At 39.7% G+C, this 22846-nt stretch overlaps 8 protein-coding genes and 1 non-coding gene across 9 annotated transcripts; 3 read left to right on the top strand and 6 right to left on the bottom strand.

Annotated features, from left to right (window-relative positions):
- Positions 1–3839: 3839 nt before the first annotated feature.
- On the top strand, positions 3840–4751 carry ATC70_005347 (uncharacterized protein; the record flags this gene model as incomplete). The annotated part of the gene is made up of 2 exons (XM_064824642.1): positions 3840–4085; positions 4143–4751. The coding sequence occupies 2 exons, from the start codon at positions 3840–3842 to the stop codon at positions 4749–4751; spliced, it is 855 nt and encodes a 284-aa protein (XP_064680019.1).
- A 147-nt stretch (positions 4752–4898) lies between these two features.
- Positions 4899–6044, bottom strand: ATC70_005348 (uncharacterized protein; the record flags this gene model as incomplete). Its single annotated transcript, XM_064824643.1, has 1 exon — positions 4899–6044. One exon carries the CDS (start codon positions 6042–6044, stop codon positions 4899–4901), a length of 1146 nt encoding a protein of 381 aa, XP_064680020.1.
- A 32-nt stretch (positions 6045–6076) lies between these two features.
- On the bottom strand, positions 6077–7414 carry bem46_1 (bem46 protein, variant; the record flags this gene model as incomplete). Its single annotated transcript, XM_064824644.1, has 1 exon — positions 6077–7414. One exon carries the CDS (start codon positions 7412–7414, stop codon positions 6077–6079), a length of 1338 nt encoding a protein of 445 aa, XP_064680021.1.
- Positions 7415–7543: 129 nt separating this feature from the next.
- Positions 7544–7615, top strand: ATC70_005350. The gene has a single exon. It is a non-coding gene; the product is annotated as a tRNA-Glu (tRNA).
- Positions 7616–11192: 3577 nt separating this feature from the next.
- On the bottom strand, positions 11193–14573 carry rps27_2 (40S ribosomal protein S27; the record flags this gene model as incomplete). The annotated part of the gene is made up of 5 exons (XM_064824645.1): positions 11193–12807; positions 12875–13161; positions 13367–13535; positions 13598–14229; positions 14445–14573. The coding sequence occupies 5 exons, from the start codon at positions 14571–14573 to the stop codon at positions 11193–11195; spliced, it is 2832 nt and encodes a 943-aa protein (XP_064680022.1).
- A 1346-nt stretch (positions 14574–15919) lies between these two features.
- On the top strand, positions 15920–16225 carry rps27_3 (40S ribosomal protein S27; the record flags this gene model as incomplete). Its single annotated transcript, XM_064824646.1, has 1 exon — positions 15920–16225. One exon carries the CDS (start codon positions 15920–15922, stop codon positions 16223–16225), a length of 306 nt encoding a protein of 101 aa, XP_064680023.1.
- A 1043-nt stretch (positions 16226–17268) lies between these two features.
- Positions 17269–18404, bottom strand: ATC70_005353 (uncharacterized protein; the record flags this gene model as incomplete). The annotated part of the gene is made up of 2 exons (XM_064824647.1): positions 17269–17800; positions 17860–18404. 2 exons carry the CDS (start codon positions 18402–18404, stop codon positions 17269–17271), a joined length of 1077 nt encoding a protein of 358 aa, XP_064680024.1.
- A 191-nt stretch (positions 18405–18595) lies between these two features.
- Positions 18596–19462, bottom strand: ATC70_005354 (uncharacterized protein; the record flags this gene model as incomplete). Its single annotated transcript, XM_064824648.1, has 4 exons — positions 18596–18913; positions 18970–19204; positions 19278–19396; positions 19460–19462. The coding sequence occupies 4 exons, from the start codon at positions 19460–19462 to the stop codon at positions 18596–18598; spliced, it is 675 nt and encodes a 224-aa protein (XP_064680025.1).
- Positions 19463–20022: 560 nt separating this feature from the next.
- On the bottom strand, positions 20023–21122 carry ATC70_005355 (uncharacterized protein; the record flags this gene model as incomplete). Its single annotated transcript, XM_064824649.1, has 2 exons — positions 20023–20591; positions 20657–21122. The coding sequence occupies 2 exons, from the start codon at positions 21120–21122 to the stop codon at positions 20023–20025; spliced, it is 1035 nt and encodes a 344-aa protein (XP_064680026.1).
- Positions 21123–22846: the final 1724 nt, after the last annotated feature.

Below are 22846 nucleotides of genomic sequence, written 5' to 3' on the forward strand. Positions count from 1 at the left end.
CATCAGACCAAACAGAAAGGGAGAGAAAATCAGAGATAAATGAAGGACGGTCAGAAGACTGCGCTGGACCATAGATGTTGGCCACTTTGCACAAAACATTGCTTGAGGCATCTACGACAGATGCAACAAGACAACGTTCGTCCAAGCGGTCTTAATATGTGCTAAAATTCATTATCCGATGTGTTCCGTAGGCTCTCAGACCTATACAATATATGGTAACTTTTTTGAATTTTTAGAGCTCATAGTATATAATTTATTTAAAAAAAATAATTATTTTTTTTTTTGCATAAAATATAAAAAAAATAATTATTTTATGTAAGTTTTATAATTTATATTGTGTAGTTTATTTATTATAGTTTTATTTTTGTATTTTAATTAATAATTTTTTTATTTAAATATAAAATTTTAGCATTATATATATTATTTGTAATTTTTAATAAAAAGTATTAATTGTATTTTAGTTTTTTGTAATGCATACGTTAAAATTTATACTTTAGTTTGTAAGTTGTTTAGTAATTATGCATAAATTTGTGTTTTATTTTTTATTATAATTTATAAACAAATCGGCATAGGTTGTATGTACCCTAAGTATTTTTATAACGTATAGGTCTCTTACTGTATGACCTTTACGTATTGTGTAGGCCTCTAGGGAGCAAATCGCGTGCGCGTTCTAGTTGGGGAAATATTCGTCAAGAAAAATTCAATGGCCGATTTTATAGTCTACTAATGGTATGACGCGCTTTGGCTGAAACTACTGGTCTCCAGTGGCATGATGCTCACTCTCGTGGTGCAGTACGTTACTTGGGTTATCCCTTGTATCATACTGAAAGTCAACTTCAAGACTATCTTGACGGTGTCTTGGTGAAGGTCCAGCGACACAGTAACTTGTTGAAACAAAGGAATCTCTCCATTAGGGGAGCAGGACTAGTGGCTAACTCGTTACTGTTGTCAAAGGTATATCATTTGTTGCGTGTTGTTCATGGTGGTGGTACTGCTTCGTGGCTGAAGTCTCAGTCCCGTGTGTCTTCTCTGTCTGTTCAACAACGTGGTAACCAATCTTTAAAGAACCTAGAGATGTCAACACCCTTTTCGGACACATCATTGATGACGGTCTTGACCAACAAGTCTTGAAATCTCTCGTCCAGCTTGCAGAAAGTGACGTTTGGGAACTGTCTATCAGCTTTTTTTGCCTGGTTGTATGATGCATCTTTGACAAGTTCGCAGACCTTCTTGCCATCAAGTTTTTTCCCACCTAAGCGATGCTCCTCAAGGACGTTGACGCATAGCTCAACGGAAAGCTCCTCCAGATGTTTATTATCAGCTTTGCTTGGACAGCATATCATTTCATCTAGTCTCGCAACGTTGACCGTGCTAGAAGAGGTGGATTGTTGAACAATCTGCTGTAGTATAACTTTTATTTCGATCTGGTTGTCATTACATTCTTTGACCTGTTTGCTGAGATTAGACAACTCGTGTTCAATATTTCCAATATTTCTGGAAATAATTGCCTTCCTGATTCATATTTGTATAATTGCCTAGTGTAAAATGTAAAATAAAGCAATGCTAGGTTGAGATGGTTGTAACAATTGTGATAAATGCGTAATAATATATGAAAAACAGAGAGAAACAGCTCTTTTAATGTTTCCAATAATAAGAACATCCGCTAACACAGGCATTAATGTTTCAATCATGCTGTTTAAAACGCATGCAATGTGGACTATTAGATTTTACTACAGATATTCACATGGCTATTCAATACCAATCAAAGTTATTTGGAAAATCTCATGCTGGTCATTGCATATAACTGTTATGAAAAAAGGAGTATAACTGGATTGGACAACGACTCTACAGAAACTGCTATCACCTTCTTAAATCATTGAATATCAGCGACATGGAGTTGTCATCGTTCATTGCTTCCATGTTATGCAAATATTACAACACATCTCACTTCAATCGGCAGATCAAGTACTCTACATCATTATCGACTCCACTAAAACATCGCCAAGTAGAGAGAAGAAACTGTCAAATCATGCCCTGGCCAATTGTGCTCGCTGCAGCTCACTGCCGTTTTTGATAAAGGCGCTGGTTATCTTTCAGCACAACTTCTCTGATGCAGCTGAATCTCCATTCATAATAATAATATCTAGTTAATTTTGTTTCCTTTCTCTTGCTCTGTAATATATCTTCTTCCCTTCTTCTTCCTATCCTATTGCGACAATCAGAAAACTCTAAATAAAAAATGGAACACGGCTCCCTTAAAACAAAGAACCTCCAGCAGTTGACAAATAAGAAGTAAAAATGGCGTGGCAATGACTACTACTCGTTTTTCTGATGAAGATCGTTTCGTACTAAATCGCTGGATATCTAAAAGAAATTAAATCACTCCAAACTTCTCCAAACTTTATGTACCATTTTTCATTTGCATGAATATACCTGAACAGTTACAAGGGAAATGGGACAAATTCAGGGTTTTTAAGACATTTTTGGGGTATTTCAGAAAAATTAGTCAAATTCAAATGTATTCAGGAAAATTTGACTCTTTTTTAGTCACAGTGATGGGAATATTGTTGTGCTCATGAGAACATCGACCGGGTTATAAAATATCTTTAGGAATGCGGATGCTCTCCTATGAGAACATTTTTCGTCTTAGGGAAGCTCAACTTGCTCATATGGGAACATCAATGTTCTCAAAAAATGTTCTCATAGGAGCACATCCATGTTCTCATGAGAACATCAGTTAGGCCGTAGTGCGATTTACATCTCTTTGTCTAAGTGTCCACTTTACCGGAACCACTTCATAAATCAGTACGTTGTTGTGGTAACAAAAAGGGAGGAGCAGGTGATGGCCAGATCAATATTTCTAGGAGGCGGTAACCAATTAATCTCTGTGCAATTGTAGCCCCTTGGCCGATTGAAAACCCCAACTTACAATAACAGGTACCAAAAATTAAGATGTCAAATGTTGATTTAGAGAAAAGACTTTGAAGGTGTTCGAAGTAAAGTAATTCTTGGTAAGGATAAGATTTTGTTCATTATTTTAGCATTTAATTTCTCTGTATAATTTGTAGACTTCATTGGTTGTGCAATTCCAAATGCTGCGCATGAAGTTTTTTAGCATGTTGTTTATTCCAGTGTCAATGTTGGAGTGATTGAAATAATGATGTATTCTTGATATGCTTTACCGAATATCTTTAGTGTGAGGAACTTGATACATGTGTTGCTCATGTTGTTTTCCATCTAATGCTTGAGTTTTTGGGCGTGAGTATTGATTTTTAAAGCGGTTGCCTCGAATTGTAACATAAATCTTGATGTTTGATAGATAGAGCCAAATGCTAAAAAAACGAGAGTCTTGTAACTTTGTTGTTAACTACCGTGACCCACAAAACTGTCCCAATGTTTAGCGATTTTAATTTTCAGACCTTACCGCCGGACGAGAAGTTTTTCGGTAATAATAAATTTAGTATTTTCTGAAAGCTAAAACTGTTTTCTTTATATCGCATAGTTTGTACAAGCATATAGTTGTAGGAGCACAAGTTGTGATTGGCCAAAGTCTTTAGGTACATTGGGACAGTATTGTGAGATCTTTTGAAAAATCACAAATTTGGTGGTAACTGAAACCCACAATTTGGAATAACCTCGAGAGTGTCATATAGGAAAGCCTCATGTAGCGCAAGAAGTCTCCATTATCCAAATCGGAGTTCTAAATATCAGGTAGGTCGATTATCAGGCCATAAAAACCATTTCTGTCTCCAAGGTTAATTCTGCGATCACAATGCTTCGAAGCGGTGTTTCAATTTGGAAAATTGCTGAGAAACTGTCTTTCGGTAAGTTGAATTAGAATGGAGCATTGTCCGGGTCTGGAAACTTCGAAAGGTGGTCGTCCAAGGGTGTTATCTGAAGCCGACAAGCGCTATAATGTTCGAAAGGTAACTAAGGAGCGGGTTTCAAGCGCCGTCAAGGTCACAAAAATGTCGGAGAGAATTATTCAGATGAAGGTTCATCCGGAAACCGTTCGTAAAGCACTCCACACTGCGGGTTTAGGGGCTGTCGAGAAGGAAAAGAAGTTTTTGCTTAGTCACGCTAATGTCAAAAAGAGACTTGCTTGGTGTAAACAGCACAAGGACTGAACTGTTAACGACTAGAAGCGTGCTATTTGGACAGACAAGACCAACATTAACCGTTTCAACTCAGATGGGCGACAGTGGGCCTGGATCCGATCTGATGAACAGCTTCAAAACCACCATGTCAAGCTCACGGTAAAACACGGTGGTGGTAGTATCACACTTTGGAGTGCCATTACGTATGCTGGTGTTGGCTGGAAGTGCATGATAAATGGTAATATGGATAAAGCACTCTACAAGAAAATCCTTCAAGACGAATTGGAGCAGACTATCACTTTTTCCATCGAGAAATTGGGCTTCCGCCGTGAACAAGCGATATTCCAGCAAGACAATGATCCTAAACACACCTCAAATTTGGTCAAGGATTACCTTCAGGAACAATCATACCAGGTCATGGAGTGGCCCCCACAACCTCCAAACTTCAATCCCATCGAAAACATGTCGGCTTTGTTGAAAAGGCGTCTTAATGAGTATGAAGCCGCAACTAAGTGTATGAGTGAACTTTATGAGCGAGTAACCGAGATTTGGTATGACCAAATGAAGCAGGGGGAGTGCCAAAAGGTTATGGAAAGCATGCCTCGACATATTGAGTTCGTTGTCAAAACTAAAGGGAAATGGACAAAGTATTAAGGTCCTATAAAATAATAAAACTTGATTTTTCCAAACATCCCACAATACTGTCCCAGTATACCTCATGACTTTGTCCAATCACAGCTTGTACTCCTACAGCTATATGATTGTACAAACTAGAGGATATAAAGAAAACAGTTTAAGCTCTCAGAAAGTAATATATTTATTATTATTGGATAACTTCTTGTCCGGCGGTAAGGTCTGAAAGTTAAAATCGCTAAACATTGGGACAGTTTTGTGGGTCACGGTAGGTGTTCTTGGTGTTACTGAATTGTCAAGTGCTGAGTGGATCGCCTGGATCATTTCGATGCCAGCACGGTTAATGAAATTTTTGGGAGATTCCAGAACCTCGAAATAGTAACCATTAGTAGCATTGATCCGTTGATTGATAGTAGCCTCCTTCCGATGCTTAGCTGCTGTGTCACCAGAGAGCACAAACAAATTGGGGTGTTGCTGTTGTTGAAAAGCCATAAAGTGCTTGACCTCTTGTTGCAGTTTGAAAATGTTGGAAAAGAAATTTTTGCGATATAATTCAAATACGTCTTTTTCTTCCAAACGTTGCAAGTTCCAAAGACGACGGTTGCCAGCCAAAGTCGACGTTGGGAGGAGTTGAGGTTGTTGGTGTAGCTTAAACGAGAATTGCACAAGGTGATGATCCGAGTTGAGATTGATATCACTTTCAATAGATAACAAGGGATTAGCCGAGAATATATTGGGGCGTGAAATCACGAAATCAATGATGCTTGTGCCTCGATTAGACTCAAATGTAGGTTGTCCAAATGTAGAAATACGATTCCAGAGATTAGCCTGATGGACTGTAAGCCAATTGAGGAGGTAGTTGCTACGAGGATTCGTACTACGAGTATCACCAGTGAATGAGCCAAGACGAGTGTTGAAATCACCAAGACAAATAACTGACGATGAAGAGTTGAAGTCAACACTACTTAATACATTTTGATAGTCTGCAAAAGATAGCGCTGGTGGTAAATAGAAGCCATGGACAGTAAGCGAGTTACCAATCACGATACTGAGCTTGTTGTGTTGTGTGGTTGTTGGATCAGTGCTACGGTGAACGTAGTGAGGAAAATGAGGTCGAATTAGAAATGTCAAACCACCATTGCCTTTGGACGCATCACCTGAGATGGTAGCATATTGATGATGTTGAGCCCATTGAGTGAATAGATCACCTTTGAGCAAGAAGGTTTCCGTGAGTCGTAAAATGTCGATGTGATGTGTTTCTATATAGTGTATCACTAAATCCAAGGACGTAGAGATACCAGAAACGTTGAGCATTGCAAGGTTGAAAGTAGGCTGTGAGTCTACAATCATTGATTCGTATCCATGGGGCTGGAGCCAGCGTTACTAGCAGCAGTCAGAGGTGGAGGATTTGAACCAGGTTGAGAAATGCTGGCATCGGCATTGTTGGTGGAGGTAGTAAGAGAGGCAAACAAGTTGGAGGCATCAAAGCCTTTGAGAACAGAGCGAGCAGTGTTGGCAGCACCGATTTTGCGAACGCAATCAGGCTTCAGCTTGATGAACTCATCAATAATGACAGGCGGGATAAAGTGATTATCAGCACTGTCAAGAGCATTGAAGAACTTGAGGATGGCCAGACCCATACGGGATTCACGAAGTTGAGTAGCAGCTTGGAGCATGCGGTTGTAGTAGATGGCCTTAGCTTTATCATCCAGTTGTTGAGCATTAAGAGTCTTCAAAAGATGGGGATCACCCAGATTTTTACCAGAGATAGGATTGAAATCAGTGATGGGATGAAGTTCGTCCTTTTCACAGATCTTAAGGATTTCAGCAGCATAGTGGGAGTGTACCAGAAGAGAGACAACATGCTTGGCAGGACGTTGGATGGCATATACACGTTTGAGGTTGATTTTGAGCAACTCTAAACGAGTGCGAAGATCGGCGTGCTTGGTTTTGTGGCTACAAGGAAGGTAGACACAAGTATAACCAGGAGGAGGCAGAGTTGAAGTGGCAGTATTAGAGGAGGAAGACATTTGCATATCATCACCATCAGTTGTGTCAGCAGTAGTAGGAGTAGAAAATAGACGTAAAGCCCATTTCTTGGCTTCAGCAGCATCAGAAGGGACTTTGGCTTTAGAAGAAGACTTCTTGGAAGTTTTCTTTTTAGAACCAGAGCTCTTCTTGGAGTTGGCAGTAGTGGTGGCAGTGTTGGCAGTAGATTTGGCATTGGCAGATCCCTTTTTGGTACCTGAATTCAAGGTTGGGAAATCCTTTTCCGATGCATAACGAGATGCAGCAGATCCAGATTTGGTACGTGTGAAGTTGACATTTGGAGTAAAATTCAAACGATTGGTTGAGGCAGCAGAAGTATTGGTAGCAGTAGTAAGGGTGGATCGTTCCAGTAAACGGGTGAGAATCAGATTCTGTTCTTGGAGCTTGACTACCAGATCAATCAACTCTGATTGCTTCAAGTTATTGTAATAATCACGGCCGGCAATGTCTTGCTGCATTGAATCGCGGCGGCGCTTATTGGAGGTGGAGGTGGATGCATTGACAGGAGCTGAGGCAGATCCAGAGGCGGTCATAGTGGAAGTCCAATCGGAGGATGGTGCCTCGATGGATTGTGCTGCACCGGTAGAACTCGGTGGAGCAGGATTTAGATTCGGCGGGATCGGCGAACCTGGCATTCGGAAAAGCGAAAGATTGATATGGTTGGGGTGATTAAGCGGCTAAAAATGCGGCTGAATGGCAAGAGGTTTTTCCGAAAAAGTATAAATACTGCTGATATCTACACGCGTAGAGTCGATAGTATCTCCTCCTCAATGGTCCAACGGCTAGGATTTATCGCTTTCACCGATACGGCCGGGGTTCGACTCCCCGTTGGGGAATTTTTACAATAATTTTATTTTGAGGTGTTTGTAGCCTTGTTTTTTTTCCTCATCGGAACGATTGTTAAATCATGTATGTTACCTGACAGTTCTCAAAAAAAGAAAGGCAGAGGCGCTTTTGCGTTTCTTTGTAATGCTAGAGCAAACAGCTTTTTTTTTGCTCAAGCCGCATGTTTTCTTGAAGATGAATTAGTTTATTTAAAGTGATATCAGATCTACATTACCAGTAGAATATTGGTTTTTGAAAAAAGAAAGAGAAAATACTGCAACTTCGATCTACTGCTATTTGCGACGTGAAAGTAAGGAATGATCGACCTCGCTTTTTATAAATTATAATGTTAGGGCTTGCAAGGTTGAATATTTATTGACGGATCTTATACCTATAAAGTGGATTGGACTTTTTTTTGAGATTCATCCATCTTGATTGGAAATACGTTTTGCTACTTTATCATCAGAGTTCAAGCAAAGTATATGTAACTTATCATTTATACCAACGCATTTGTCTTTCGCTGCACTGCTATGTTTACGTATTGTATACAAGTCAATATGCCCCTTCTTCACGAATATTGCTCAATTGGATCTGCGTCAAATTTTACAGTGCTTCTGTATTCAGCGCCGTATAGCTCACTGCTAATAAATAGATACAAATTGGAGAAGATTTCGGCAAAATTGAGAATGTCACTAACGATGAGGTGCTATTCTGTGTCTAACTCTTCCATAGTGACGTCTGTACCAATCGCATATATTGAGATTCTTTGAAGTGTAGCTTAATGTATCAAATGCTTGGTTAAGTGAGCCATCTATTATATATGTTTTGTATAAAAGTGTAACTTTATTAAACATATTCAAGTGATAGCTATTAGTGCTGTAAATCGCCCATATTACACAATTAGACCCTATTACGAGCGGGATTGCTGGCACTCGCAGGTTCCTTGCAATGGCTGTTGCTATCCTTAGTACCTTTGGTATGTTATCTTCATTAACATGATAGTCTGTAACTAGCTTTTCTGGGTTGACACTGTCTTGATGAGGCAGGGATAGTTTGTGTGCTAGTTCATGAGTGGCTTCGCCAGGCTTGATACATTTGCATGAAAGGTATTCGTAGCGTTCATTGTAGGTTGTGTGTAGCTTGTAGTTCTCTTGATCCTGATCTCTCCTTTTTTGTTGGTTTCCCTGTCCGTATAATCCTTGTTAGTGTCAGACTTTAGGGGAACCTACTCATTGCATTCTGCATATTCTCTTAAAAAGAGTGCCACTGCTCAAATGAAGAAACGCCTTGTTTGACTTATCAGGCTTGTCTTTGATTCTATAAAAACAGCAGCTCTTTTGGTGTGTTTCCAAGCGTTCTTTGCAAACATCTCCTTGCATTCACATATAATGAATTTGTCAATCCACGAGTATGGTTTTAAGTCTTGAATTCCTCTACTTTGTCCGGTGTAGAAAGGTATACCTTCCTGATGCCTTTTGAACATTGGAAGTAGAGGACGTCCTGAGCTTATGTTCGCGCCTCTCGTTCAATATTTTTTGAGCATCCCCTTGATTCATCACTACCAGGTTTTCAGCATGGTTGTTTCTTGTATTGTGATCGTTGTGTAATACACATTTTCCAGCGTGCATGCCATGGAGGAATGTCTTGGCTACCAAGATCTACCCTTCTATCGATTTTTGAACGTCTCGGTTGCCATTTATGCCTCTAAATGGCACATGCTGTATATCAAATTTATCATAGTAACCTTGCAACTTGTGAATTTTTTCACATCTAACTGCAAAACCGTACAATTTGAAATCTTGCAATAACTTTGACAGGATATTCTTACCGAAGTCTATTTTGGATGATGGTAAAAAAGGTTAGTGTGGCCATTTCAAATGGTATTAACTAGGCCATACTTTGCTTAGGGCTTCATTCGTCACATATTTTCTGCTGAGTTAGCGTACATTGATAGATTAAATGATGATACAGCTTGAGTTAGCTGAATGGAGAAAGAGAAAAAATGCGTTTAATTACTAAAGTTTAAAACTGATTGTGATAGATCCACATTCTTACATGTCATCATTTTTTTCAAATGGCTTATCACCGCAAACAAGCGTTGGTAGCTTCATGTACATTTATTTCTCTTTTCATTAGCTTATTAATTTCAACAAACCCATTCTAAGCTTTCAGTTGTATGATTCAGTTATACCATGGATACAAAACTCTTTCGGCTCGCTAAACCTATAATGATTTAATCTGTGATGAATTTCATTACAAAGGTTCATTATAAGCACAGATGCAGCCAATGTCTTGATGAATCGCAAACAATAACGTCAACGGCACCCCCAGAATATCAAATTTACCGCCATTATTACAGACAGAAACCATATATTCAAGCAACCAATACATCATTGGTCAAATAACCGTGAGCTCAAGTTGAAAATCATCAATATGGTGAGTACTTTTGTTGCGTATGAACGTTGAGCTATACTGAAGAAGACAAGTTCAATTAATATTTTGGTAGTATACATGTGCCAAAAAATTTCACAGAGAAAATTGGCCCCCCCAAAAGAGGTTAAAGACTAGCTACAGAAAGTGCCCAGGAAGAAAGGTTGTCTATAGCAGAGTCTAAAGAAAAAATCGGTCTCTAAAAGAATATGAGCAAGTAAGGTAGTCTACAAGGCTGTAGGTGGACATACTGTGTGTATCTTTAACGACGAAAATAGTTCATTCAGGCCCGACATAGGCTTTAACAACAAGTTTCGCGATGCTAGCAAGAAGTGCAATGGCAAACACATACCAACTTATCTATATTGAGAGTTTTGAAACTAATTGAAATGGAATAAATCTGTTCAAAATTGACTCAATACATCTATTTTATCCAATTCGATTATGTAACTTGCACTAAGTTTCCTTTACTTCCTAATTCTTCCCTGGTGTACTATTTAAGGCGCCTTTGATGGTGTTAATTCTGATAAACGTTTTGAATAAACTTAATGAGCAATTCTAAAGAATATGAAATCAGGTTTTCAGCGAATAATGTTGAAATTTTGCATGTAAAGGCCCCACAAAAGTGGTTTCAGGCGTTGCCTTTTATCGACAGAAGTTTCTTCACTATGACAGCCTTCACTATGGAGGTCAAAAGCGCGATTGTTTGATTTCTTAATGTTATCCATGAGGGGTACCTCACGGTTTGAGGTCGATTTTTGACCTTTTTTTGATCCCAAAAACGTTGAGCAATGGTATCAGTAAGCAAGTGCAATCGTTTGGTACTGTTTTGGCGGCCTGTTTCAACTACTAACACGGGAAACCACGACTTGAAAACATCCAGATTTCGCTATGTTTTGTACATATCCAAGTGTTGGAAGGCAACGCTAGCATCAATTTTTCAAAATCCACTTTTCTCAATGTTATACCAGAGCCAAAAGAAGTATGTGGTTATTATCCAACAATTGGTTTTATTGCAATAATTCACCGACTAAGCGGGTGTCCTCACATTGCCAGTCTGGCGTGCAAAGACATGTGAATAAGTGGGGGATAAGACGTACCTATAAAAAATGCAAGAGGTCAAAAAATCTGCTGATAGATCCCAGTGAAAAGGCCAACTTACTTATCAGGATTTTGAACTCGACTGAAAGGAGGCAACACCTTGTTGTTAAGTGAGACCAGTGCCGACAAACCAATGAGGGCAATGTTACTCGCTCCTTGCTCATCACGATTCATAGTAGTTTGTTTAGCCAGCCTTTTTGGACACTCAGGGTTAAAGTATGTGACGGCACCGAGGTTCCTCTTCATTCTATTATCCTCATCACCCACCAGTTGTTTCTGTGTCTCCTTGAAACAAGAGCAGCAAATTTTTGTAAAATTGTATTCGTCCACCAATCTGACTGTACTTCTTGTGGACAGCGTTGACATGTACGGCTTCATACTTCGAGTGCTGTGGCCATGGAGGTACTGAGTATTGCGATGCCAGTTTCCTATGAAGGAAACCATCTTTGGCTTGTTGAAGGTGGACATGGTTGCAGCAGATCTGGCTTCACTGGCTACCAAATGTTGGTGAAGTTTCTTCAAGCGGATTCGTCCAGTTGCCCTTCCTTTTAGTAGCTTCTTGACTGACGACTTCTTCCTCTTCTTTCGCCTGTTGGAGAGGACAGCATTATCGACTTTGTTGGCTGTCATTTCATAATTGACGAATGTTTCTTCGTTTCCAAGAGAGGTTGCAGTGTCAGAATAATCTTGCAGCATTTGAAACCGATTGATCGACTCAAAAACAGTGAGAGAAGAGCACCATACACTACTGGCGGTGGTCACCACACCAGGGTCAGTGCCTTGAACGATAGTGTTACTGTCAACAGCCAATGGCTTTGGTATGGCATCAGCAGCCGCTTGATGTACTTGTTGACCGTGGATCCTTTTGTTCAACATGTACATCTCACTGGACATTCGCTTTATCGATGATTTCAAGCTTGACACTTTCATGTACAATTCATCGTAATCACTTCTAGCATCCTTCAACTTTTTGCATAACTCAAAGTTCATGTTGTTGTGCTTCTTCTCCCAAGAGTGCGATTCATTGCCGCAGTCCATGCGATGTCGTTGCAATTTTGAAAGCTGCCTTGACAGTGATGACAACTGCTTCTTTGTTTCTTTGATATCACTGGAGAGTTTTTTCACCTTGTCCACATCAGACTTGGAGGCACTCGACCTGTTTACACTAGACTCGGAGGCATTCGACCTATCCTCACCCGATTTGGAGCCATTGGAGCCATTATTGTGTTTTTTCACTCTTGAACCCACCAGATGAACATTGTATTGGTCTTTGAATTTGATATAATGCTTGAAGTCGAGCTTTTGTTCTTTCAGAATTTTCTTGATCTTGGGCACGTCAAAAAAATTTGAAAAGATATCCTCCTTTGTTTCAATTGATTTGATCATTGAGTTAGAGGTGAATGCAGATTTGTCCTTTTGGTAAATGTGGTACTGTTTGCTGAATAATAAGTACAAGGTTACGGGATTGAGCGCAATTGCCATTTTTTGACTCGGCGTGTCCTCTATAGTTGGAAAGAAACTTTTCGCGTTCTTCCTTGTAATGCCAGGGTGGAAAGTAACAAGAATATTGCACAACTGAAACAAACCAAACCACTTGTATGGAGGGGGAAAATCTTCCTTAGGAACAAGAGATTTAATGGCATTGATGATCGTGCAGCAGCAATCGATAGCACTAGCTGGAATAGAGTCTCTCTTATCGGGGTACAACTGCTTCTTGATGTATTCAGAGGAAATATCACCTTTGATGGAGGGGGGATTGGCAAAGCATCACGGATATAGACGTCAAAGCATTGATCTCCTTGGCTGCCAAATCACGATTTTCCTCTTCCTCTTGTAGTTCATCATCCATGACACTTTCCAAATCACCGCCGTCACTATCAAGCAACTCAATAGCTTGCTCAGCATCCGTAGTAGACAATGGTTGCGGTGAAGATGTTGCTGACAAGCGCAATTTGCCTTTACGGGAAACTGGAGATGGTGCACCAGTAGTTGTGGCAGCAGCAGGTTCCTTTGATTCTGGCTTCTTCTAGTTGTTTGAAAAGATGATGCGTAATTGCTTGTCAATGCATTGATCCACACGATGATCACAGTCCAAAAGCCAAAAAAAGCTTTTCCATTGCTTGCTTCTTCTTTGCTTGTTCTGACTGCGGCTTTGGTCGTTTTCTCTGCTTGCGTTTATATGTTTTCTTTTTCTTCTTCTTTCCAAAAATGCGCTGTCGACACAAGTTGACCTTGATCACCAAGTTGATCACTGTCTTCAGCACCGTTTGGCAGTTCCTTTTGGAGTAAATGTTTGAGAAGTTTGTGTGATATATTATACATGCCTCTTGCAGGGCAGATCGTGTTGTAAAGTCGACGTAATCAGTGCGTTCCAAGTCTTCTTGAATTCTTGTGAGAAGGCTACATGGATTGAAGAGTTAGCGCCTCATGCATTACCGTCAAATGCCCTTGTATATACATACGGGATCTTTGTTTTGTCCTCGTTTTTTCGTCCAATACAAAATGATAAGATTTTCCAGAAGCCACTAGAAACGAATAATTCCTGAACACTGGCACTGATGTCGTCAATAATTGCAATGGGCTTGACACTCTTGCTCAAACCGCAATCAAATAAATCAACAGCTTTGATGTCAAAGAAAGACATCTTTTTCTGTGTCGCATGTTGACCAGCCAAGACCAAATCGACCAGCATGCCAACAGCCTTCGACAAGCCGCGAATGCATGAGTGGCAATTAGCTTGGAAATCCGTAATCACTCCAAGAAAGACTCCGTAATCAAAACGAGGATGAATTATGGCCTTCAGAGAATGAGATACACTTCGAAGCTCTATGGTTGGATCAATCATCGCTCCACCAGTTGCCTCACCAGCTCCAGCACCATCAGCTCCAGCACCACCTGCTTCTGATCCAGTGGGTTTGTCATCATCATCTTCAGGTTCATCGTTCTTAGATTTACCAGCACTTGATTCACCACCACTTGATTCACCTGTACTTGATTTACCAGCACTTGATCCACCAGCCTTCGGCTCAGCAGCACTTGGTCCACCAGCACTTGATTCGCCAGCATTTGATGAGATAACAATGCTGCGAATTTTCTAGTGGCACCATCCCTTTCCACAGGCTTGATGATTGTTGGCTTCTTTCTTGTCGAGAACAGAAACACAGTACAATTGAAGTACTCGGCAAAGCAATACAGCAGCAATAATCCTTTTGGAGATACCTGGTGCGAGTGTTGTTTGGTTCCAATGCGCACATCATGTTCAAGGACATCGTTCATGATACTACACAAGTCTGGGCCGTCCTAATTTACGCAAATACCACTTTTCCGTAAAAACTTGATGGTATATTGCAGACTTTCTTTAAATCCACAAACACTCCAGTTGGTATTAGCCGAAATCATAGTATCATAGAAGGCTAGATCGGTGCTTGCTTCCAACATAGTAGGTGATGTGCATGCAATGTCAAATATTGCCTTTGTATCTTTCAATTGACATGTAAGTTATCCGTAGTTTTGCATCTCATATGATTCAAACTTACTACGGACTGTAGAGAGTTTCTTTGACTCTAACTCTGCGTCTGATATGTTATGAAAGAGGTGCATGTTAGTTTCTTTGATATTGTTCAAGCACTATTCAAGAGATTACCATCAGAATGTACTCTCTTTGCCATATTGATAAAGACAATGTTTGGGTGTAAAAGAAAAAAAGGAAGATGAATTGGCAACATGCAATGTTATATTTAGAGCTGATGTATTGTTGATTTGGTCAGGACATCTATGCTGTCGTTCAAAAAGTTTTTGTATCTGCGTATACTGGTACTTAATTTGGTGATTTTGATACCTTCTCATATTGAAATTACCAAAATTCAATATTGTCTATATTGAAATCGTGTAGCTACTACACTTTTATGTATTGTAAGAATTATTGCTCTTCGAGCTGTTTGGCTATTATGCTACCAGTATACTAGGGAGCTCGTTGATCAATGCTATGCCCTATTATGCTGTGTTCTGTTGTGCAATGCACTTTGATCTCCAAATCAATCTTGAGATGTGTATGCAAAGTACTAAAGATCAAGCTGGCATTGATGAAGATAACATTACCATCTCTGAGATTGGACATATAGCGGAATACCGTATAGGCAATGTATTATTGTGTATATCATTCTACCACAGCTCAGATTTCATATGATACCTTGTTACAGAGTATGGTACTTGATTCCATAAGCACAGTACTTGGTGATGGCTATTAAATATTGACAAGGCTCATGTATTTTGCTTGCCTGAACATTTACACGAGGCACATTTCATGATTATTGAATAGTGCATGCCTCTTTTTTTTAACTTCAAGAGATCTCGCAGCTTTCTTCAGGCACCAAATCAACATTATTGAACATAGTAGGGTAGGTCTTGACAAAAATCACCTTTTATGCTAATGTTTGGATGAAAGCTTGTTCTGTTCTTAAATTGGTCACACATACCAGTTTACAATAGAATGCAATTGTGTCCTGCAACATTTTATTGCCACCAAAAAGCGACAAGTTGAGTTAGGTTGTGCCTTAATAACCTGAGGACATAAATTGTGTCCTAGCAGTGCCCTTCGCCCCGTCCAATTGTGTCATATAGAGGTTATTCTTACATATTCATCCATGGCATGTCCTCGATCAGCTAAATATACATACCATCAGTGAATTTCAATCCCTGTCAAAAAAAAAGTATAAAAGGATATCTGCTTTCAATAGAAGCTCGTTATTGTCTTTCTTTCTTTCACTCTCTGTATTCAATCTACAATGGTTTTCAATTTCATCAAGAAAAAGGTTGTCTCTTTTGCTGGTGCCACTATCAATCAAGTCTGCTCTGCCGTTTTTCTTTCTGCTGCCTCTGTCGCTGCTGCTGCCTCTTCTCCTGCAATCAAGGCTAATCAAGATGTGTTGCCTGCTGCTCCTGTTTTGAGAACCTATGTCTTTTTGAAAGATGTTTACCGCGCTAGTTTCCAGCTGGCTAAGAATGCTGGGTATTGTATCGTCGAGGAGCTCTCTAAAATCATTGTGCGCACTGCCTATTTTTACCAGCTTCGACTTTTCGTCTATTGCTGAATCCAAGGCTGCTATGGCATATGATTTACATAATGCTTGTTGCACTCCTATGCCTGGTAGATTTGACAACCCAAAGATATTCCCCACATATCTCCTTGTCGAGCCCAAATTGCTGATAGACATGGTGACGAACAGCATTACGAATTCGTTGACTGCCCTGACAATGCCGACTATGTCGCCTCTACTCTTGCTAGTCGACCCGTTCGAGAAACAAGAATTAGTATCAAGAAGAAAAAGACTATCAAGGCATTGGAATCAAAGCTTTTTTGCTTCTCCCAAAAGTATTCTGCTGCAAGTACATTTAATATCCAAAATCAATAAAATCTCAATGATGCGCACATAGCAACAAGGTATAACGTTTCCCTCATTAAATCGAGGCAATTGATAATAGAAATCACTCATTGTGAGATAAAACGACTATAGATATGTACGGTAAAACAGCAAAATAGATTAAAGTTATGATTCCACAGAGTTTGATCCATTAAATGTGAGAAGGAGGGGTTGAGATAAGTCGATCGTCGAAATTGATTATATAGCTGAAGATCAAAAGTAAAACTATGTAAGTATGTAAGTATGGATGGATGGATGGATGTGTACTCTATTCATTGACTCAAATATCGAGCACTGTTCAAACTTATAAGCCAATGTAGCAGCACAACCATGCAGGCATTTCTGTTTGAGAGTGTAAAAAACGAGTCAATTTGCCAATGTTTGAAAGCAGCACCTGCTCTAAGCACCTTACAGAATAGCAGCTGCTTTGGCAGATATGCTTTTTTGTAATCATGCTGTTGTGAAATTGGCTTCATCGGCGGCAGGCCTTTGTTCCAAGTGAGTCTCATCCATCAAGCAATCTTATCTTACATGGCAATACCAAATTATAAAGCAGTTGGTCATTCCATTCAGTACAATGATCTGATATCGTTATCTTTATGCTAAGAAGAAGAAGAATATATATCTCCAAATCATGCTCTACAATCTTTAAATGTAACATTTGTGCAAAATATATCATCAGATAGATATAACTAGACAAAAAGGAATAATATTTAAAATCTAATCAAGTACATGGCAATAAGCAATGTCAGATGGCACCAATGATGACTAAGCACCAGCTTTTCGCCTTTAGAGGAAACGTTGTCAATAAGGACATGATCTGTTGGTGACAAGTTGCTTTTCTTAATTGCCAGTGTGTTGTTACCATCCACCAGTGGAAGTGGCTGTTTACGGATCAAGGGAGTAGGTGGTACGCCATTTAAATCAGAGACCACGGAAAGGGCATCACCTATGGTATAAAAATCAACCTCTACAAAACTTGGCTTTTTTTGAAAGACAGAGGTACAGTTCGAGGCATGTTTGCCGATGGATTCTTTTGCATTTGTTGATGCAGCCTTTTCCTTGAATGGTATTTCAATCTTGAGAGCTCCCATTTCAATGACACTGTAGATGAAATGATTCATGACATACATCATGTTATGGGGTTCAACGTCCTTTGTAATTCTATCGACGTTGCAATTAAACGAATCCGCATCGACATTGTCGTAAGGCGTCTCAAAGACATGTGAGAATTGATCCATCAACCTGTTTAACAAAGGCATTTAGCTACATTGCATCTTGAATGAGAAGAGATTTGTATTTACCAGGGCACTTGAGCAGTATCCGCTTCAGCATCCACAAAATTGACTAATCGTTTGTCGGTGTCAATCATCTCTTGCAGCGTGGGCCACGCAGTGTTGTTGTGCAAGTAGATGAAGGGCATAATGTCACTCGCTTCATAGGCGGCTGCTAACTGGGTTGCCCTGAAATTGTAAAGATTATTCCACATGATTGTTACAACTTCTTTTGGGTTTTCCTTGAGCCATTGAGAAATGCTATTTAATGTATCGGATACCAGCCCTGCGTCCAACACAGTGCAGAATGTATGGCAAAGGTGAATTGCCTCTGGGTTGCCAATCGAGGGTACAGCAGAGAGCTTAATTCCCCGAACACCATCATTCAGTTGATTGATGATGTTGTAATCTTGTGTTGCAGCAATATTAGGTGTCAGTGCGTAGGAATCATGTGTAATCAGGTGTGTGATATTGCTGTAGGATCGATTGCACAGGTCAATTCCACCATTGCATTCCGCTTTCACTGTAGAAATCCATGGACAGCCACACAAAAGGAGGATCAGGATGAAATGCATGACAAACAGGGATCAAGCAAGGAAGAAAGGGTATCGCTACAAAAGGCCCTAGATGATTGATAAACTTATAGACGTTTTATTCAAACTAAAACCAGGTCGAATGGTATTAAAAATTTCTTTTTTTTTTTTTGACCTGGTTTCATGTTGTATATATGTTCCGATAGTATCGCCACTACCACCACCATTATCCATTATCCACGAGAACTGAAAAAACTTGCTATGCTAGATGTTACAACTCTACCCACAAAACCAGTAGCACCACTCCCAAGAGATCCCAAAGCTGATTGAGCTACTAGATTGGTGGTCCATCTACGCTTTGCGTCCTTGTCACACTGCGAAAATCCATACACATTGGCAACATTCATGGCAATTGCAATGGCAACGATGAAGAGCCAAGATATCTTCATTGTTAAAACACATGAGAATGCAAATACACCCCAAATAAGAGGCGTGCCATAAAGAACCACCCAAAACAATTGCGAATCTGCATTGTTTGGTTTTCGATCTGGCTGTCCACAAATTCATTAAAAAACACATACCATCCAGCATCGCTTTGCTTACTTACACTGGCACTCTCAAACACCCACTTGTTGGATCCATCCGACTGTATTTCATTCCACCATCGCAGTCCCACCAACAAACGGCCTGATATGTTCTTTGTCGTCCAGAAATCAAACGCCAACAGTAAAATCACCAATACGAATATCAGAGTGAAATTGTTTGAAAAGAGCGAGCCTAGCAGATAGGTTAACAGTGCGCCTGAGCGAAATGCCAAGAAAAAGAAGGACGCAACAGGATGGCTGAATATCAGGTCAAGTATATATGGTTGAGTCAAATCATGTGTCAAGTTTACTATAGTTTGGTTTACCTTACCTCGATTGCTCAAAGTAGTCGCGAATCGCACCATTGCTTCTACCTGCTTCTAAATCATCTTGCACCACTAGCACGTTTTCTGGGCTGATGGCAGCTCCTGGTGTTCTCGATGGATGCGTCTAACATAAAATGGCCCGTGTCGGCATGAGGCAAACTTGACATGTGTAAACTGCATATTTTACCATTAAACAGTGTGCTGTTGCAACAAGTGAAAAAGGCGTTCCATTTATGCTGGAGCGCACATTCTCAATTCATTCTTCCCAGTGCGAGAGTCACGAACTGTGTAACTGTTGATATGGTCAATCAGGCATGCATTGCTTCAACAAACAAAAGTGTTTCCAACAATGTCGAATTTGACATGTATATGTTTGTATGACCATTAGAGTTTATATATTTGAGCTCATCATCCTTGCTGGACAACCTTAATTCAAAATGGTTCAATCAGATGGAGCCAAACGCTGGTTCCTGAACACCAGGGCGCACTGGCTCACTCAATTTAGGATGGAAACTCCAAATATAGATCTACCATGGTTTCACACACTATATAAAGTGTATAACAAACGTGCATGTAAGAACATTTCGAAGCTGCAACAAGCAGAGTGCTTTTCAAGATGATTAGTATAGTATTATAATTTAGTGGATTAAGGAAAGAAATAGTCAAGTAAAAACTGATAAACTACAAAGTTACTGCTGCACTGGGAATACAATTCCCAGAGAAAATCTGCCATGCATTTGGGGAGTCTGTCTATCTATTGTGAGGTACATTTCCAACATTGGTGTTGTTGATTGGAGATCCAACGTCATCCGGCTTATAAATATCGTGCTGTGTTGGTGTAGGAGGAACGTTGCCCATCGCATAGCCTTGTTGTCCACCAGGAATAACATTGTTGTGCATAGCAGGACTGTGCTGTTGCATGGGAGGTACTGAAGAATAAGCAGTAGCTGATGTGTTATTATCGTAGTAATAGTTGCCGTCGTCATAATATTCTTGCTGTTGCTGTTGTGGATAGTAGTAGCCGCCATGTTGCTGTTGCATACCATAGTCCATGTTGTTGTCTGCGTATCCGCCACCGTAATGTCCCCCATAGCCGTCGTCAGCGTAGTAATTACCCTGATCATTCAATCTTGGGATAGTAGGTGACACAGGTTTGGTGTTGTTGGCAATCACAGGAGCAGCCATAGCTGCAGTTCTGTGGTGAGGGAAGTCTCCCAACCCGTAATCTTCAAAGTCTGATTTCTTGTTGTCTCTTCTCTTGGTGCATCCACCACGACGATTCACACAAGCCAAGATACCACCTATCAATGCAATACCGACTAGCAATGGACAGTGTTCAGTGAGTACACGCATTCATTGACATGAATACAGGTTTAGTACTTACCCACACCACCAACAACGCAGCCAACAATAAGTGGTGTATTGTTGGTCGGAGGTTCTTTATTACTAGGCGTAGGTGATGCTGATGCGCTGGGAGTAGGAGAAGAGCTTGTAGCAGCTGTACTACTAGAAGTAATGGATGAGCTCGTGGTGGTAGAAGGTGGTTGTGAGCTTGAGCTTGGTGGCGCTACTGAACTTGAGGATGAGGGAACAATAGAAGAAGAGGAAGGCACAATGATTGAGGAGCTGGATGGAGGAGCTAATGTTGAGATGGTGGTGGACGAAGCTGGAAGAGGATCTGATGATGAACTAGGGCGAATAGTAGTTGAACCAGGTGGTTTTACTGTTGTTGAAGCGGGAGGTACAGTGGTTGTGGTCGTTGGGTCAGGAAGAACAACTTGAGCTCCAACATTCAATGTTAGCTGTAAAATCACAGCCAAGATGAATAGCCATGTGATGATCTTTTGCATGATGGTTCTCTTTCAACTACTTGAATATAGAGAATACTATCTTATACAACGAAGGAGTGTGAGGAAGAATCAAGAAGAAGAAAAAAAAGAGGATCCAGTGAGAAAAGAGGTTTATTGTAATAAAAATTAAGCTAAAATTGATGAACCAAGTTTTTTTTTGAGGTATTACCATAATATTAGTTGTGTTACATCCCAGTAGGTCTCATCATTGATTCCATAGTTGTATTAAAACAAAAGTACAAACAGATCATATTTGGTTAGATATCACGACCTGCATTCTTTTTGGTGTCTTTGGAGTTTCATACGCACCAGTCATCATGTAAAATCTTGGGTTTCGATTCTTGTGTTATGTCGATATTCTGTTGCCAAGTGATTGGCATCATTTACAACAAACAATCAACAGGTTTAGGAAAGGAGGCCCTGTCGGTAGCTTATTGATCCCAGTGTAGACATGGATCATCTCATCCCAAAGAAGCTTATTTTTATATTCCAGATACTTAGCAAATATATTTTATTGTTTGTGAAAAGGATATTTCGCACCCTGTCTTTAAAATTGACATTTTGCTTGGATCTAAATCTTTATAACAAAGCATCATCTGATATTGCCTGAACCTATACTTGGTCATGTCTGTGGCTACTATTTGCAGATGCGCTATACTTGTGTGGCTAGAGCATTGCCAAGAGAATGGCCATCAGATCAATTGTTATTTAATCTGCTAACCTTGCAAATGGTTCATTTTCACATGATGAATTTATGCGGCTTAGTAGATGATTACACAAAGGTTACAATCAAGCAAAATTGTACAGAATAAATTTTCGATGAGATCTGAAAAACATCGAAATAAAGAACAAACGGGAGCTCTTTACTGTAGGTCTTTATGGCTTTTTTTTTTTTTTTTTTATACAAAACGGATGCAATTTAAAAAATACCAGCGCAATGAAGTAGTGACACAAAACTAGGCACCGAAACAATCCATCACTGTATCTTAAACACTACTATACATGATGCACGAGACAACAAACACGCTAAATGCAACAAATATTTTTCTAATCTTGACATTAGAAGACCATATATTGGAAGAACTGAGATCAACTGTAATCAACATGGCTTCTGTTACCTTGAATAGATGGTATCCATAGCAAAGCAGATTCAAATCTAAAAATGACGCAGTCTGTTTTACAAACCTTTTATCGACATTGCATTACCTCCTTCAGTTTTGGTGTTACTGGATTCAAATGTCTTTATCTATTTTATTAAAATGAGTTGAGATCCATGCGATATCTAACTAATGTGGGCTTCTTTATTATCCACGCTCATGAAAGATTCATACATAGTTGTCAATCTGATAATCCACGAGTGGCCAACGTCTGGAGCGATGAAAAAAAAATCCAGTAGAGGCAGTCAGTATACTTACATTGACTCTTATTATTCAAAATTGTGCAAATCGTAGCGAAAGTTGGATGCATTGAAACATTGATTTATCTTAGTATCAGCCGTTTTAGAGTGCCAGGTTAGCACCAAACAGTCTCTATCATCTAACGCTTACTTATTGATACAGGTGTTCGACTTTCTTGGGACCGAGAAAAAACATTGACCAAAATCAACTCCAAACTATGAGGGATACCTAATGGAAAATATCAAGAAGTCAAGCGATCACGTTTTTCACCTTGAAGATGAACACTTTGGCCGTTATGGTACATATTAAATCTATTTTTTGTTAAAA

This window comes from Mucor velutinosus, assembly GCF_035048745.1.
Source record: "Mucor velutinosus strain NIH1002 chromosome Unknown tig00001544, whole genome shotgun sequence".
Taxonomy (NCBI): domain Eukaryota; kingdom Fungi; phylum Mucoromycota; class Mucoromycetes; order Mucorales; family Mucoraceae; genus Mucor; species Mucor velutinosus.